Source organism: Syngnathoides biaculeatus, chromosome 10, assembly GCF_019802595.1.
Source record: "Syngnathoides biaculeatus isolate LvHL_M chromosome 10, ASM1980259v1, whole genome shotgun sequence".
In the NCBI taxonomy this organism is placed as follows: domain Eukaryota; kingdom Metazoa; phylum Chordata; class Actinopteri; order Syngnathiformes; family Syngnathidae; genus Syngnathoides; species Syngnathoides biaculeatus.
The window spans coordinates 16,413,625-16,427,670 of record NC_084649.1 but is presented as its reverse complement, the minus strand read 5'-3'; the positions used below and the strand labels follow the sequence as shown (position 1 = coordinate 16,427,670).

Here is a 14,046-nt window from a genome sequence, read left to right as displayed (position 1 = left end):
AAAAAAAACATTTAAAAAAAAGAAAATTGAATTTCAGATGCCATGTAATTGAACCATAAATCAAATGCTAAAATCACCTAATTAAAAAAAAGTAGGAAGATGAAGAGGATCTATTTGGTGTCGTTGTCTTGTGAAACAACAGATTGACAAGTTTGTGAGAATTTTGGGATGTTTTTCTAAAAACTTTAAAAGGGAAGTGATGACTTCAGTGGGCGAAAATTATGTGGCCAAACACAAAATATTACCACAGTGTGGCTTGCACACTTCTCACTGACTGTTTAAAAAAAACTGAAAATAAATGGAGCAAATGATAATCATGATGCAACAACAAAGTTGTCCGCTCAGACTCGCTGTGTAGGTTTTCCGTGTCCCCAAGCACAGGATCAATAGCCTGAATGAGATACCAGGAGATATGACCGTATACCGGGAGAGGTGGAAGGGGCTGTTGAGGACACAAAACTCAGCAGCAGGACCCGCTGAGCCACATGCCTGGACATTATCGAAAGTCTACAGGTACAGTATGTGATCACACAAATGAGCCATTTTGAGATTTCTTCACACTTCCTGTTAGAATGACAACGAATACTTTGCCACCCCTAGATGTCACGGATCCAGCCACAGTTGTGTCTTGAGATGCGAGTGATCCGATTCAGGAGTAAGTCGCAGTTTGGCAGATAGCGAAAAACTAAAAAATATGATGCTTCATCATTTGCGTATACATGAGTAATAATGGGCGCGGCACGGTAGCTCAGCTGGTAAAGCGTTGGCCTCACAGTTCTGAGGACCCGGATTCAAATCCCGACCCTGCCTGTGTGGAGTTTGCATGTTCTCCCCATGCCTACGTGCGTTTCCTCCAGTTTTCTCCCACATCCCAAAAACATGCAACATTAATTGGACACTCTAAATTGCCCCAAGGTGTGATTGTGCGTGTGACTGTTTTGTCTCTATGTGGCCTGCAATTGGCTGGCGACCAGTTCAGGGTGTACCCCGCCTCCTGCCCGTTGACAGCTGGTACAGGCTCCAGCACTCACCGTGACCCACGTGAGGATAAGCGGCAAAGGAAATGGATGGATGAGTAATAATACTCCCTCACTGTGGCCAAGTTGGGTACACCAAAAGGTGTAGCACATCAAATTGAATTCGAGCATGAAATCATGATGCACCAATTTTTTAATTCTTGAGATTCTATTCAAGAAATAATTTGTTTTTGTGACGTGCATTTTTTTAGTCTGGTATTTTTCCAATGATAGCATCTCCATTTAATCTAGTTTGGAAAGATGACTTGCGATAAGAGTGTTTTGCATTATGAACGTGCTCCAATTGAGTCATCTCAAGGCATCACTGATTTTGTTGCTGTTTGAGAGCTGACCACGCAGTTGTGGCAATTTCCTGTGTTTTGGCAAGTCATGAATGAATGAATGAATTATAAATGTTAACGTAAATAATCTTGCCAAATAACCTGACCTGCTGTGTTCTGGCAAATCAAAGAATGCTCAGCTCACCTCACAAAGGGGGTGGGGTGGAATTCTGCATGAGAGTGGTTGCATGTAAGCGACAGCCTCATTTCCTTCCACCAAACAATCACTTCAAGGAACCGACCGAGGTTTCTGCGCCAGTCTGCCGTCTAGAACGTTTCCTCGGGGCGCGATGAAGGAGGTACAGCTGCTCCTGCTGCTGGTGATGCCGCACACGTTGGAGGTTTGTTACCTTTGTTATTCAACATATGTTTTTGCGACTTTGTAGCGTTTTCAAATATGATTTCACATATGACTTGTTTTACTTTTTGGAATTTTCCATTTACTTTAGTGCAATATTTTTCATTTTTTCTGGGGTATGTGTAGTCAGTTTTAAAGTATTAAATGCCCTTTCTTGTCTTTTACATTTGGAGTCTTAGTTGCTCCGTTGAGCCTTTTTATTTGTTTTAAAATGTACCCTAAACGAGGACTTCTCCGTTGCCACCTCCGTTTCCTGTCACACAATAATTTCTCTGCTGCGGTCAGCACATCTCGTCAACTGCAAGAGTTTCATTGAGTTTGTTTTGTTGTGGTGCAAGTTAACAAATATGCTTACAAGAATTTTTTGAGGGCTTCCGAGATGGTAGCGATAAACAGTCGCTGTGGCTCGCCAGGTGGAGAACAAAGGCCGCCTCTGTGGTTTTCTCGCTGTAGTTTTTGGAAGGTTTCGTGCTACTTTTTCTAAGCGCTTCCAGCATCATTAGTTATTGCCTTTACATGAAAGGATGAATGATGTTATCTTGGGTACCTTCTCAATGTGCCCAATTGTGAGGGGCATTCTGTCCCCGTTGGAAGTACTGTATGATTTTAACAACCAGCTAAATTATTTGCTCATTTCTGGAATTGTGTCTGAGAACAAGCCGTTCTTTTTTGACTGTGAGATGCATGATTGGGGTGAATTGATATAACTGCACTTGCAGCGAGTTACCCCACCAATGTTTTGGTTTCTAGACAAGATGAAGAGCAGGGCTATCATGTCAAAGCCAAATAGTAATAGCACATATTAGCTTTGGCTGCTGATGACTCAGTATTCAAATAGCTGTCTTGTTATTAATGTTTGTCCACTGTTTGTGCAACATTCACGAATCTGCACACCAATTGACAGGTTTTCATCCTCCGGCTTGGCAACGAAGTGCTGCAGCCATGAGTTAAAAAAAATATATATATATATGTCAATGCTTTTATTTTGTCTTCATGGGAGGTTGCCATGTCATGGTTGCCATGGTAACAAACATACTCTGCAACTCTGCATTGGTTCCGCAATACAGGAAGCAGTGGGGTGAGCTGTGGCTCGTTTGAACGAGACTGCCTTCATGTTCTTCCCCAAAAATAATCATAAACAATTGTGATTTTTTTCAGAGTTGATCAAGGATGTTTTTTCAACCCGGTTGTATTTATAATCCCACCAGGAATGAAAACTAAATATTTTGTTGGTATTTTATTTGTATTCAAATGAAAGTATTGTCCGGCCTTGGCAGAGGTTTACTGTCTGTTGCAAAGTTGAATACCTTATTGAAGTTTTGTCATTTCTGGCAGGTGTTGTCGCTGCCCTATCATGCGGAGTCCACTAAAAAGTGCAAAAATCCAGATCGAGAGTACTTGTTAGAGGCTTTGGGCCTATGCTGCAAAAAGTGTCCCCCTGGTAAGTTTTGGAATGTGTTTGCCAAGGAACACACACACATGAAATAACTGTAAAGATATGAGTCAGTAAAAGTCATTTATGTACTCCAATATTCATGCAAAGTGGAGACCTTTTTATAAAGCTACAGATGACAACAACGTTAATAGTACCAAAATATTTAAATTGATTTTTTTTTTTTTTTGGTATCCAAGTATATTTTCAGACTTGAAAACATCAGATTTTATTTAAAAAGAAATACATTTTTACACTTTTTGTTAAGTATATTTACAATTAGAAAAGGATAGTTATAAAGAATAATTAATAAATAAATAATAAATGCAAATTAATAATAATTTTGCAGTAATAAGAATAAAAAAACTTGTCAAAATTATATATATTGAATACGCATAATACTGTATTTCATATTTTTTACATTATATTTTCCCCTTTGTATTTTTCTGTAATTGACTGTTAGATGTCGTGTTTTTACTGCCTTAAATACATGCAATTAAAACATGTTATAATTAACTGTTAACATATCTGGTACTATTTAAAAAAAAAAAAAAAAAGGTGGCCACTGAGGAAATTATGAAGCTGTCCCAGCACCTATTTCACCAGAACTGTCCATCCATCCATTTTCTTTGCCACATATCCTCACGAGGGTCGCAGGAAGTGCTGGAGCCGATCCCTGGAGTCAACAGGCAGTAGGCGGGGTACACCCTGAACTGGTTGCCAGTCAATCGCAGGGCACATAGAGACAAACAGCCGCGTTCACAATCACGCCTAGGGCCAATTTAGAGTGTCCAATTAATGTTGCATGTTTTTGTGATGTGGGAGGAAACCGGAGTTCCCGGAGAAAACCCACGCAGGCACGGGGAGAACATGCAAACTCCACACAGGCGGTGCCGGGATCGAACCCGGGACCTCAGAATTGTGAGGCCAACGCTTTACCAGCTGAACCACCATGCTGCCCACCAGAACTGATTGAAAAGATTTTTTTCTACTCACTGTCACAGATAACACCGACACATAACAATACAACAGACGAAATGGACAAGAAACCAGTCAAACTTGGCGGCTTTTGGTCTTTTTTGCCCCCACAGGAATGCGACTGACTCGCGAGTGCAACAGAACATCAGAGAGCGTGTGTGAGCCGTGTGAACGCGAGCAGTACATGGAGAGCTGGAACTACGCACGAAAGTGCTTCCCTTGCGCCAAATGCAAAACTCGTGAGTCGCTTAAAATCCTTCCCATATTTTACTCGTTACTTCATAATAGTGCTTCCCACCCCTCTCTGTGTACAACACAGATAAAGGCCTGCAGTATGCCGACAACTGCTCATCCACTGCCATGTCCAAGTGTGTGTGTCGACCTGGCATGTACTGCATCATGGAGTCAGATGAGCAACACTGCACTGCTTGTCAACACCACATGTCCTGTAAAGCTGGTTATGGAGTCTTCTTACCAGGTGTTGAGATCTCTACCATTTTTCATTTGTATTTTTTTATGTATTACAGGCAACCCTTTCAAACACAATTGAAGTAAAATTAGCCATGTGCTTCAAAAAGGGACGACTTGGTAATACAAACCCAGCCCTTTCTCTAACCTTGTAAAGCCCTGAGAAGTTGACACCACCCAAAAAGAAAAATTATTAGACTATCGTGAAAGTTTCATTTGTAATTATACCACAAACTATATTTAGTATCATTATTAACTGTTCTTACATTGCCTTCACAATAAATGCCTTCCAAATTATTTGCTTTTAAAAGCAACCATCCTAAATCTGCATCTGTATAAATGTGGAAATGTTCAAAGACTCTCCATAACAACCCAAGCTAAATATCGCCCTTCCCTGACGTGTAAAGTTTCTCTCAGTCGAGATATACTTGTCACTTCAGCATACTTCACTTCCTTGAACCAATTACTGTGCTACTTTCGTATTTAGAAGGTTTTGGCAGCATCTTGAGGAATCTTACGCACCTTCATTTTGTGGTATCTCGTTTCAGAACGACCACAAAAACATTCATTTGTTGAGTTTTTCAGCAAATAGCTGGGGACAGGTCCCAGAGGGGAAACAAATGTCAGTTTGGGAATAATTAACTGCACATATTCATGGGATTACTGTGATATCCAATTGGATATAGATGACTCGTTGTAGCTTTAACTATTATGATTATCTGAGTTCTGTATGTACATTCTCTAGAGAAAACTGTGTGTTAGAACACTGATCTAATAGGGTCAAATTGAATTTGTGAACAGAATCTGAGACGAGAACAGGAGGATTTTGTGAGACTTTGACCTATGGTAGCTCACTCCCTACAAGTTGTGGTGTAGCAAATACAACAGTAATGCGCAGATACGTACCGAGGCCTGTCGTTAATACTGAAAAAACACAATCGGTGCTTTCCGCACACCTAAAAATGATTATAATTGCTAATTTTAAGAGCTTTAACCATATGTATACCACAACAGAGCTAAAATATACACATAGTAGAGAAAACAGAGGCTGAACTTAGCTCCTTTCCAAGACGCAAATATCTTTAACCACTAAAATGTTACTTTAACGTACAGTACTTGAGACATATTGCAACTTTCCTATTATGCAGGGCTGTGGTACCATGTGGTAGTATTTTTTTTTTTGGGGGGGGGCGTATTTTTAGATCAAAGGATTACCAAAATACACTTTCCCGAAAGCGGCAAGTAGCTAAATAACAGAGGATGGGTTCCCAAAAAAAAAAACCAAAAAACCCCAAAAGGTGAATATTTAGGTGATTACAGTATGTCTGTTTTTGTGGTTGTAGTTTTGAGCAGGGCTAATGATTAGCTTAGCAGCTCACAAACAAACAAAAAAATTTGAAATGATTCAATGCACTGCGGGCGGCACAGTGGATCAGATGGTAAAGCGTTGGCCTCACAGTTCTGAGGACCCAGGTTCAATCCCGGCCCCGCCTGTGTGAAGTTTGCATGTTCTCCCTGTGCCTGCGTGGGTTTTCTCGCGGTTTCCTTCCACATCCCAAAAACATGCAACATTATTTGGACACTCTAAATTGCCCCTAGGTGTGATTGTGAGTAGGACTGTTTGTTTCAATGTGCCCTGTGATTGGCTCGCAACCAGTTCAGGGTGTACCCCACCTCCTCCCCGTTGACAGCTGGGATAGAATCCAGCACTCCCCGCAACCCTCGTGAGGATAAGCGGCAAAGAAAATGGATGGATGTTTTTGTGGTTGTAGTTTGGAGCAGGGCTAGTGATTATTTTAGCAGCTCACAAACCCCCCCAAAAATTGTAAATGATTAAATGCACTGTAAAGTCACTGATAGTGTCGTGGTTCACATGCCTGACTTAGGTGCGGGCAGCGTGGGATTGATTTCCGCTCTGTGTTGTTGTCTATGTGCTTTGCGACTGACTGACAACCAGTTCAAGGTGTAGTCCGCCTTTCGCCCGAAGCTAGCTGGGATAGGCTCCAGCTTTCCCGTGACCCTTGTGAGGGTGAGCGGCTTGGATAATGGATGGATAAATGCACTGAAATGCACTAAAACGTTGAACACAATGGAACTGTGATTATTTCACTTACCACTGGATGGGGTGCGAAGAGTACCACACTGAGACAATGATTGGTTTGGATAATTTCATGCAACCAGAATATTAGACACCCTTCTTTATGATGATGCTGCACAGTTCTACAAAACTGGACCTTGTAGATTGAATTTTTGTTGTTGTGCTTTCCAGGGACAGAGTACGCAAACGTCAAGTGCAAACGGTGCCTCAACGGGACATTCTCCGACACGTCCTCTTCGAAAGAGCCTTGTCGGCCTCATACAAAGTGAGTGAAGTGCCCCCTCGGCTCCGTGTGACTGTTCACAGCTTACTTATCAGAATTTTTTGTGTGTGTGTGCGCAGCTGTCACGGGAGACCTGTGTTAAGACCAGGCACTTCCACGTCAGATACGGTTTGCAAGCCTGGCCCCCTGCCACATGTGCACACAAGTGGGAATCCTAATCAAACTACGACCACCACCCCAGCGAGCGTGGTCTCAGGGACTACGGATGTTTTCTTTGGACCGGTTGTTTTGAAGGACTTATCGGCATCCTCGTTGACAAAAAGCCCAAGATCTGACGGTGACCTAGGTGCGATCCCACGTGAGCCCGAATCTGTGAATGTGTGACTTAAATGAGACGTATGAAGAAAATATCCTAATAACATCTCTGGGACGTGATTTTGTCTAAATACATCAAGGTTCAAAAATTCCTTCATTCAGTAATATCCATCCATCCATTTTCTTTGCTGCTTATCCTCACGAGGGTCGTGGGGAGTGCTGTAGCCTATCCCAGTTGTCAACGGGCAGGAGGCGGGGTAGACCCTAAACTGGTTGCCAGCCAATTGCAGGGCACATTTGATTTATTTATTATTCCATTTATATATTTATATTTTTCAAGTTAGTGAATTAATCAGAATTTTCCCGCCAAATATCAGAATCGGTATTAGCCTAAAAAAAAAAATCAGTTGGACCCAGTGTGAACGGTAACTCCAATTTCAAATGTTAACATGGTTTGTCATAATTCATCCTGGTATAACAGTATGAAATTCCATCCATCCGATTTCTTCACCGCTTATCCTCACGAGGGTCGTGGGGAGTGCTGGAGCCTATTCCAGCTTTCAAGGGGCAGGAGGCGGGGTACACCCTGAACTGATTGCCAGCCAATCGCAGGGCACATCGAGACAAACAGCCGCACTCACAATCACACTTAGGAGCAATTTAGAGTGTCCAGTTAATTTTGCATGTTTTTGGGATGTGGGAGGAAGCCAGAGGTCTGGTATTGAACCTGGGTCCTCAGAACTGTGAGGCCAAGGCTTTCCAGCTGAGGCACTGTGCCGGCTATAAAGCCATTGATTAATATAATTAAAATTTACATCCACATTTTCGTCCCGACTTCTACAAGCTAACCCCGCTATAAAATGAGCTACTAACTGCGCACCACATGGAAGCCCCCACACAAACGGAAAGGACTGTGTTTTCCTTGATGGAAGCAGCACTTCATCACCAAACCGCCGGATTACAGCTGCTAATTAGGGTGCACGTCTATGCATGTGACACATCCAGAAGACACACTGCCAAACACCTACGCCAACCTCACCAAGAAATGAAGTGTGTGAGTTTAGCAGAAGATAACGCTAATCTGTGCATCCAACAAAACTCAACTGCAGCTCTGCTTAACCTTTGGCTTTGATTTGTTTCAGTCAGTGTCGTCCAGTGACTTTGCCGGGCCAATTGTTCATACGGGCCGTTCACATCCTTTTTCTGTCCACCTCAGTTGAAGCAGTAGCCAGCGTCGTCGGCACAGTCACGTTCTTGGTCATCGTTGCCGTCGTTCTCGTGGTCCTTTATAAGACCACCTGGAGCAAAGGTCGGTGTATTTTCTTTGGCTTTCCTGAATTTTTTAATCACAGGTACAAATGTTAACAAAGAGGAATTTGGGGTACAATAACCATTGGCGTTGTTGAGAGATAGGAAAGCTTCTGGCTTGGGCACAATACAATTAATTTTTAATGATTACCAGCAGAAATACCAAACTTAAATGTTCTTGACTTATTAAATCCAGTAATACTTGCAAAAGGCCTCCAGGTGACAGTATCACTCTACAAACACCTTCCTACATTATATGTTTCCACAAATGTTGGCTCTCTTGTTTTTCTTTGACTATTTTCGAATATGTAATACAATAGAGCACAAAACACTGGCATCGAGCCAAAACCTTGAATATACAAATTCTGTCAATTTAAAAAAAAAAGAAAAAATCTTTTTTTTTTTTTTTTAAAGAAAAATAATTCTGTTGGTCAGTCCCTTGATGGAAATCTTTTTGTGGGGGATTTTTTTCTCTCCAAATTTTGACAAATCAAAAATGTTGAAAAGGTCTTGTTTTCTATGTTAATGGGTCACCAAACATGACATTTTTTGCTTTCCTGAAAAGTGATGCTTTTGGAGATACAGGGATACCAAACGATGCCAGAGATGGATTTAAAAAATGTTATTTCATTTTATGTAGCAGATGGTAATACATAGAGAGAGAGAGAGAGAGAGAGAGAGAGAGAGAGAGAGAGCTTGTCAAGTCGACTTTGGGGGTCCATTACCACCATCTGCTTGACTAAGGTCAAGAACGGGAGGTTATTCAGCAAATTCACAATAAAAACATCAGATTCATCCATCTTTCATCGCGCTTATCCTCACTAGGGTTGCGGGGATGCATTTCAGCTGACTGAGGGCGATTGGCGGGGTGCAACCTGAACTGTTCGCCAGCCATTTGCAGGAGAACAAAAAAAAAAAACAAGATTGGGGAAAAAAACTACCCCAGAAACTTAAAATAATTCAACATCCATCCATTTTCTTTTGCTGCTTATCCTCACGAGGGTCCCAGTTGTCAATCGCTAGGAGGTGGGGTACACCCTGAACTGGTCGCCAGCCAATCGCAGGGCACATAGAGACAAACGGTCGCGCTCACAATCACACCTAGGGGCAATTTAGAGTGTCCAATTAATGTCGCATGTTTTTGGGATGGGGATGAAACCAGAGTACCCGGAGGAAACCCACACAGGCACGGGGAGAACATGGAAACTCCACACAGGCCTGTCCGGGATTGAACCCGGGTCCTCAGAACTGTGAGGCCAACGCTATTCCAGTTCATCCACTGTGCCATCCAATAATTGAACAATACATGTTGATTATTTTTGTGTTTTTTTTGTATGGCTTAAACCATTTTTTTTCATACTTTTAAGCATAGTTCAGTCACACTTTTAAGCACCTAGTAAACATCTGTATTTAATTTGTAAAACGTTGTTTACAAACATTTGTCTCTGTTCAGATTTTAACTTATGTGAAATACATTTGAATTGAATCCTTTTTAAGTACATTTTTCCCCATGTTTAAGTGCAATGTTAATATTTAAATGGTGCATAATGTTACCATGACATACTATATTTCTTTGTAGGAATGAAACATCAGCCTGTTCAAAAATGAAAAGTTAACTCCAGAATAATTACAAAACAACAAAGTTTATTTTTAGAGAACTTAAAAACGATAACAAAATCTTTTGGGGGAAAAACAGAAAAAATAATAATGAAAAAAATTGAAAACTGTAAAAAAACATTTTGAAAATAACTGCAGCTTAATTACAGAACAGCAAAACGTACTCTGTTTAGAGAGCTTAAAAACAAATGGAAAATTAAAAAGACAAAACCTAATAATGACATACAAATGAAAATGAATTAAAAAAAACATATAGCTTTTTAAAACAAACGTAAATTATAGTGAATTACAAACAAAGTGTGGTTGACCAGCTGGTTTTATTGCATCACTGGACTCGCTGCTTCTTAGCCAGCATCCGAGTTCTGATTGTTGCCATGTGATGTGCTGCATTTCTTATTTACACAAATGTACCACTGGCAAAACTTTCACACCCGTCCTTACTTCACACTTTACTGCTTGCTGTCTTTGTCAGGCTCCGCGAACTTGCATCCTAAAGCTGCCTCGAACGGAAATCTTGAGAGTGGCAATGAAGTGAGTCATCATCATCATCCTCGTCATCATCTTTGGCTTATTTGTAGCGCTCACGAAACCATGACGTATTGATTCCCTCCACCTGCCCTAGTTCAAGACTCTGCGGGCTTCTTTCACGGCCATCTCTCCGGGGGAGCAACGGCGCCTACTGCAGAGTACGGATGGCAGTTGCGATTCCAGCCACTGCAGCGGTGGCGACGCTCGCTCTTCGCACAACAGTCAGGAGTCCATCGGAGCCGTGCAGTCCGCCTTAGCCCTTCGCCGCCCTCAGGATTCTCCACCGGGGTCCGGCGTCCGTTCGTACAGCGTGTGCCCCGCGAGCGCCGGGCCGCACGTCAACGTCAGTATCACGTTAAACATAGGAGATTGGGGCTCACCCTCACCATCCAGAGACTCGAAAACCCCCCTTGGACAGGAGGAAGAATCCTTCCCTATGCCGAAACAGGAAGCGGGAAAAGAGTTGCCCGAGCGGGAGAGTGTGGAATAAAATACTTGAACTCCTCCTAAAGTCCGATTTGGACATGTAATATGGCATAATTGGAATTTTTTTCACCTGCTACAATCAGGTACATGCGCACACATTTTGGAGGGCAGGTGCTCTAGCCCAAAAAAGCTACCCATCACCAAAATTACTCATGCAATCTAGAAAACATTAACCTGTGTATTTATTTCTCTTCATACAATCAACACTTTCATTACGTATTACCCAATGAGATGACGTGTGGGTACAGCAGATACCAAAAGTCAACACCCCTGTTCAAATGATCACCGTTATTTGGAACGGAGGGGTCTGGGGTCAAGGCGGGAGCAGGTTTACAATTCCCCCAAGTTCTTAGAAATGAATCCACTTCAGATTTCAAAACAAAACAAAAGGGGGTGGCTCCTGCAAAAAGGGTACTTTTTTGGGTTCAGGGCAAAAGGGCAGGTGCTTGACCACCACCTAGAATTTTTGTGTGCACATGCCTTTTTATGATCAACCTTAGCAAATGACCTTCCCCATGTTCCACATTACTTGTTTATACGCCGTGTATATACAGTCGTCCCTCGCGATAATTATTACACAGCACAGTACAGTTACTCAAATACAAATCTCCTAACATAAATAAACCTAATTGAAAATATCCAACCACCGCTAGTTAGGACAAATGATCTATGTAAAAAATTAGATTTTGCTCCTTCCATCACTTTTATTAAACAATCGATAAGAATGCCGTCGTCAAGAGCACATTCTTAGTACACCTGCTGACAGCCTCGAGTGACACTGTCACTGATTACCAGAAGTGGCTCATGCTATCGCCAGGAAGTACTGGAGCCAGCCAAGATTACCTCATATGTTTACGTCCACATCCCTCAACAGACTACCCCTGCTTTTAAAAGGTACTCACATGGATCATTAATATTGCGTAGAATGCGAATGGTGACGTCAAGTTGACAAAAATAATACCTGGACCTCACATGCATGTGTTGTTTGTTAGTGATAAGGTGTATGAATGAAACTTTAAAAAAACATAATTACTTGGTTGATTCTTTGTGGCTTTTGTCTGCTGTGTGGGGGGTTGTGAAGGTAACCCTGGCAATAAATGATCATTGTATGCAGTACCTGTAAATGTACTATTCCTTCAGATACTGTATTTGTGTATACAGTGAAATGGTCATGTTCAAATCTACAGTACTGTGAATGTGCTCCCCCCACACTTCCACATGCACGTCGAAAGAAGTCAAATGTTTTGAAGAAGACGGGCTTTTTTTCTTTCTTTCCACTATTCATACTCATTGCATCCTTCCATTCTCTTTACCACTTATCCTCACAAGGATCGCGGGTGAGCTGGAGGCCATCCCAGCTGACTCTGAGCGAGAGGTGTACAGCCTGAACTGGTCACCAGCCAATCGCAGGCCATGCTGACAAAGAAGCATTCACACTCACGTTCACGCCTATCGAGATCGTGCACCTACGTCATAAAATCACGTGATTTTTGTTTACCTCGCAATATTGCTGGTCTAACAAAGCATTGTTCAATGCTAAGTCGGTTGGTGAAGACAAGGAAATATGTCTTGGAGCTCGACGCCCAGAGTCTTCTCCGATACTGTCAGATATTTTGAAGGTGAAAATAAACGACGGTTTGTGGAAAAATGAGATAAACTCAGCATAGTGGACCCGTATTTAATGCCGAAATTTCGTCGGTAAGAATTTGGACTGTTAATTTGCTTATGCTTGTATTGGACAACTGGATCTACACATGGATCTGGTGAGTAAGCCGTCGAGATTTACACGGAAGAGTTTGAAAGCGTAGAAAAGTCTGAACGCACACGAATACTTTGTTGCTGGATCTGTTCTCATCAAGAATATAGTGGCGGCTTGTGAACGCGAGAATGTGTTCGACAACACGTTGACCTTTCCCAGAATCCATCGATATTTTCAGCTAGTATTCAATACAAGTACTAATATTTAAATAAATGACCCCTGGATTTACACAAACTCGCATTCATTAACTATGATTGAAAAAAAGACGACAGTTGACGGCCCGTGAACGCGGAGGTGCGTTCGGCGACATGCTGACCTTTGCCGTAATCCATAGATCTTTTCCGCTAGATCAGGCAATACAAATACTAATTTTTAAATAAATGACCGCTGGTTTTACACAAACTTGGATTCATTAACTATGATTGAAAAAAAAAAGAGAGGACGGAGTCTTCTGCATGGAACGTACATGGAAGCGATTACGACCACACTTAACCTCCGTAAACCTCTGCGACAGACAGTTTTTTTTTTTTTAACATGCATTGTTCTCAAATGAGCCAATTTGGCATTATAAATGTTTTTTGGTAATTTGAGATTGAGAAGAATAATTCCTACCTGAGATGAAGTGATCGCTACACAGTCAAGTGTATTTTGGTTGGGCACCGTCCATCATGTTTAATTGCCGAAATCCAGCAATATTTTCTCGTCTTTTCATCTGATATTCCATTGAATGATCTCTTTGAATATCTGTCTCATTTGTTGTGACAACCAACAGCACAACAGGTCTCGGGTATTGTAAATATTCTCCAGTTCAATGTCTCCCACAATGTGGAGCAGCTCTGTTTGACCGGCAATATGGCGGCGTGGAAAATTGTGACGTCACGTGCACGAGCTCTATAGACAATTTGAAGTCTTCAAATAACCTACCCTAGTAGCTTTGGGATATGTGGGGGAAACCCACGCAGGCACAGGGTGAACATGCAAACTCCAGTTGCGCCACCGTGCCACCTATATACAAAGGGTATAACAAAAATTTCCTGTAATAGAGTAGTTTGAAAGTAGCCTTCGGTACTACTTCAGGGTTTATTCCCCAGTTAGCTGGCATAGGCTCCGGCACTCCCG

The 14,046-nt window shown here is 41.9% G+C and overlaps 1 protein-coding gene across 5 annotated transcripts; it reads left to right on the top strand.

Annotated features, from left to right (window-relative positions):
- The first annotated feature begins 1,557 nt into the window (after nt 1-1,557).
- On the top strand, nt 1,558-12,769 carry tnfrsf1b (tumor necrosis factor receptor superfamily, member 1B). Of its 5 annotated transcripts, none has more exons than XM_061832605.1 (9): nt 1,558-1,698; nt 3,051-3,156; nt 4,239-4,364; nt 4,445-4,603; nt 6,863-6,956; nt 7,034-7,260; nt 8,446-8,538; nt 10,627-10,685; nt 10,777-12,769. In XM_061832605.1, the coding sequence occupies exons 1-9, from the start codon at nt 1,648-1,650 to the stop codon at nt 11,170-11,172; spliced, it is 1,311 nt and encodes a 436-aa protein (XP_061688589.1). In that variant the 5' UTR covers nt 1,558-1,647; the 3' UTR covers nt 11,173-12,769. The 5 variants fall into 5 exon arrangements, with proteins under 5 accessions (XP_061688589.1, XP_061688590.1, XP_061688588.1 ...); XM_061832606.1 differs by lacking the exon at nt 1,558-1,698 and adding an exon at nt 2,768-2,943; XM_061832604.1 differs by lacking the exon at nt 1,558-1,698 and having other exon boundaries at nt 2,777-3,156.
- Nucleotides 12,770-14,046: the final 1,277 nt, after the last annotated feature.

Bases quoted from the DNA above. Each gene is read 5' to 3' on its own strand.
- tnfrsf1b (XM_061832604.1), top strand. From the start codon at position 2,967: ATGAAAGTATTGTCCGGCCTTGGCAGAGGTTTACTGTCTGTTGCAAAG. The intron at 4,604-6,862 runs GTGTTGAGATCT...TGTGCTTTCCAG, and splicing joins TTATGGAGTCTTCTTACCAG to GGACAGAGTACGCAAACGTC. The intron at 7,261-8,445 runs GTGCGATCCCAC...TGTCCACCTCAG, and splicing joins AAGATCTGACGGTGACCTAG to TTGAAGCAGTAGCCAGCGTC.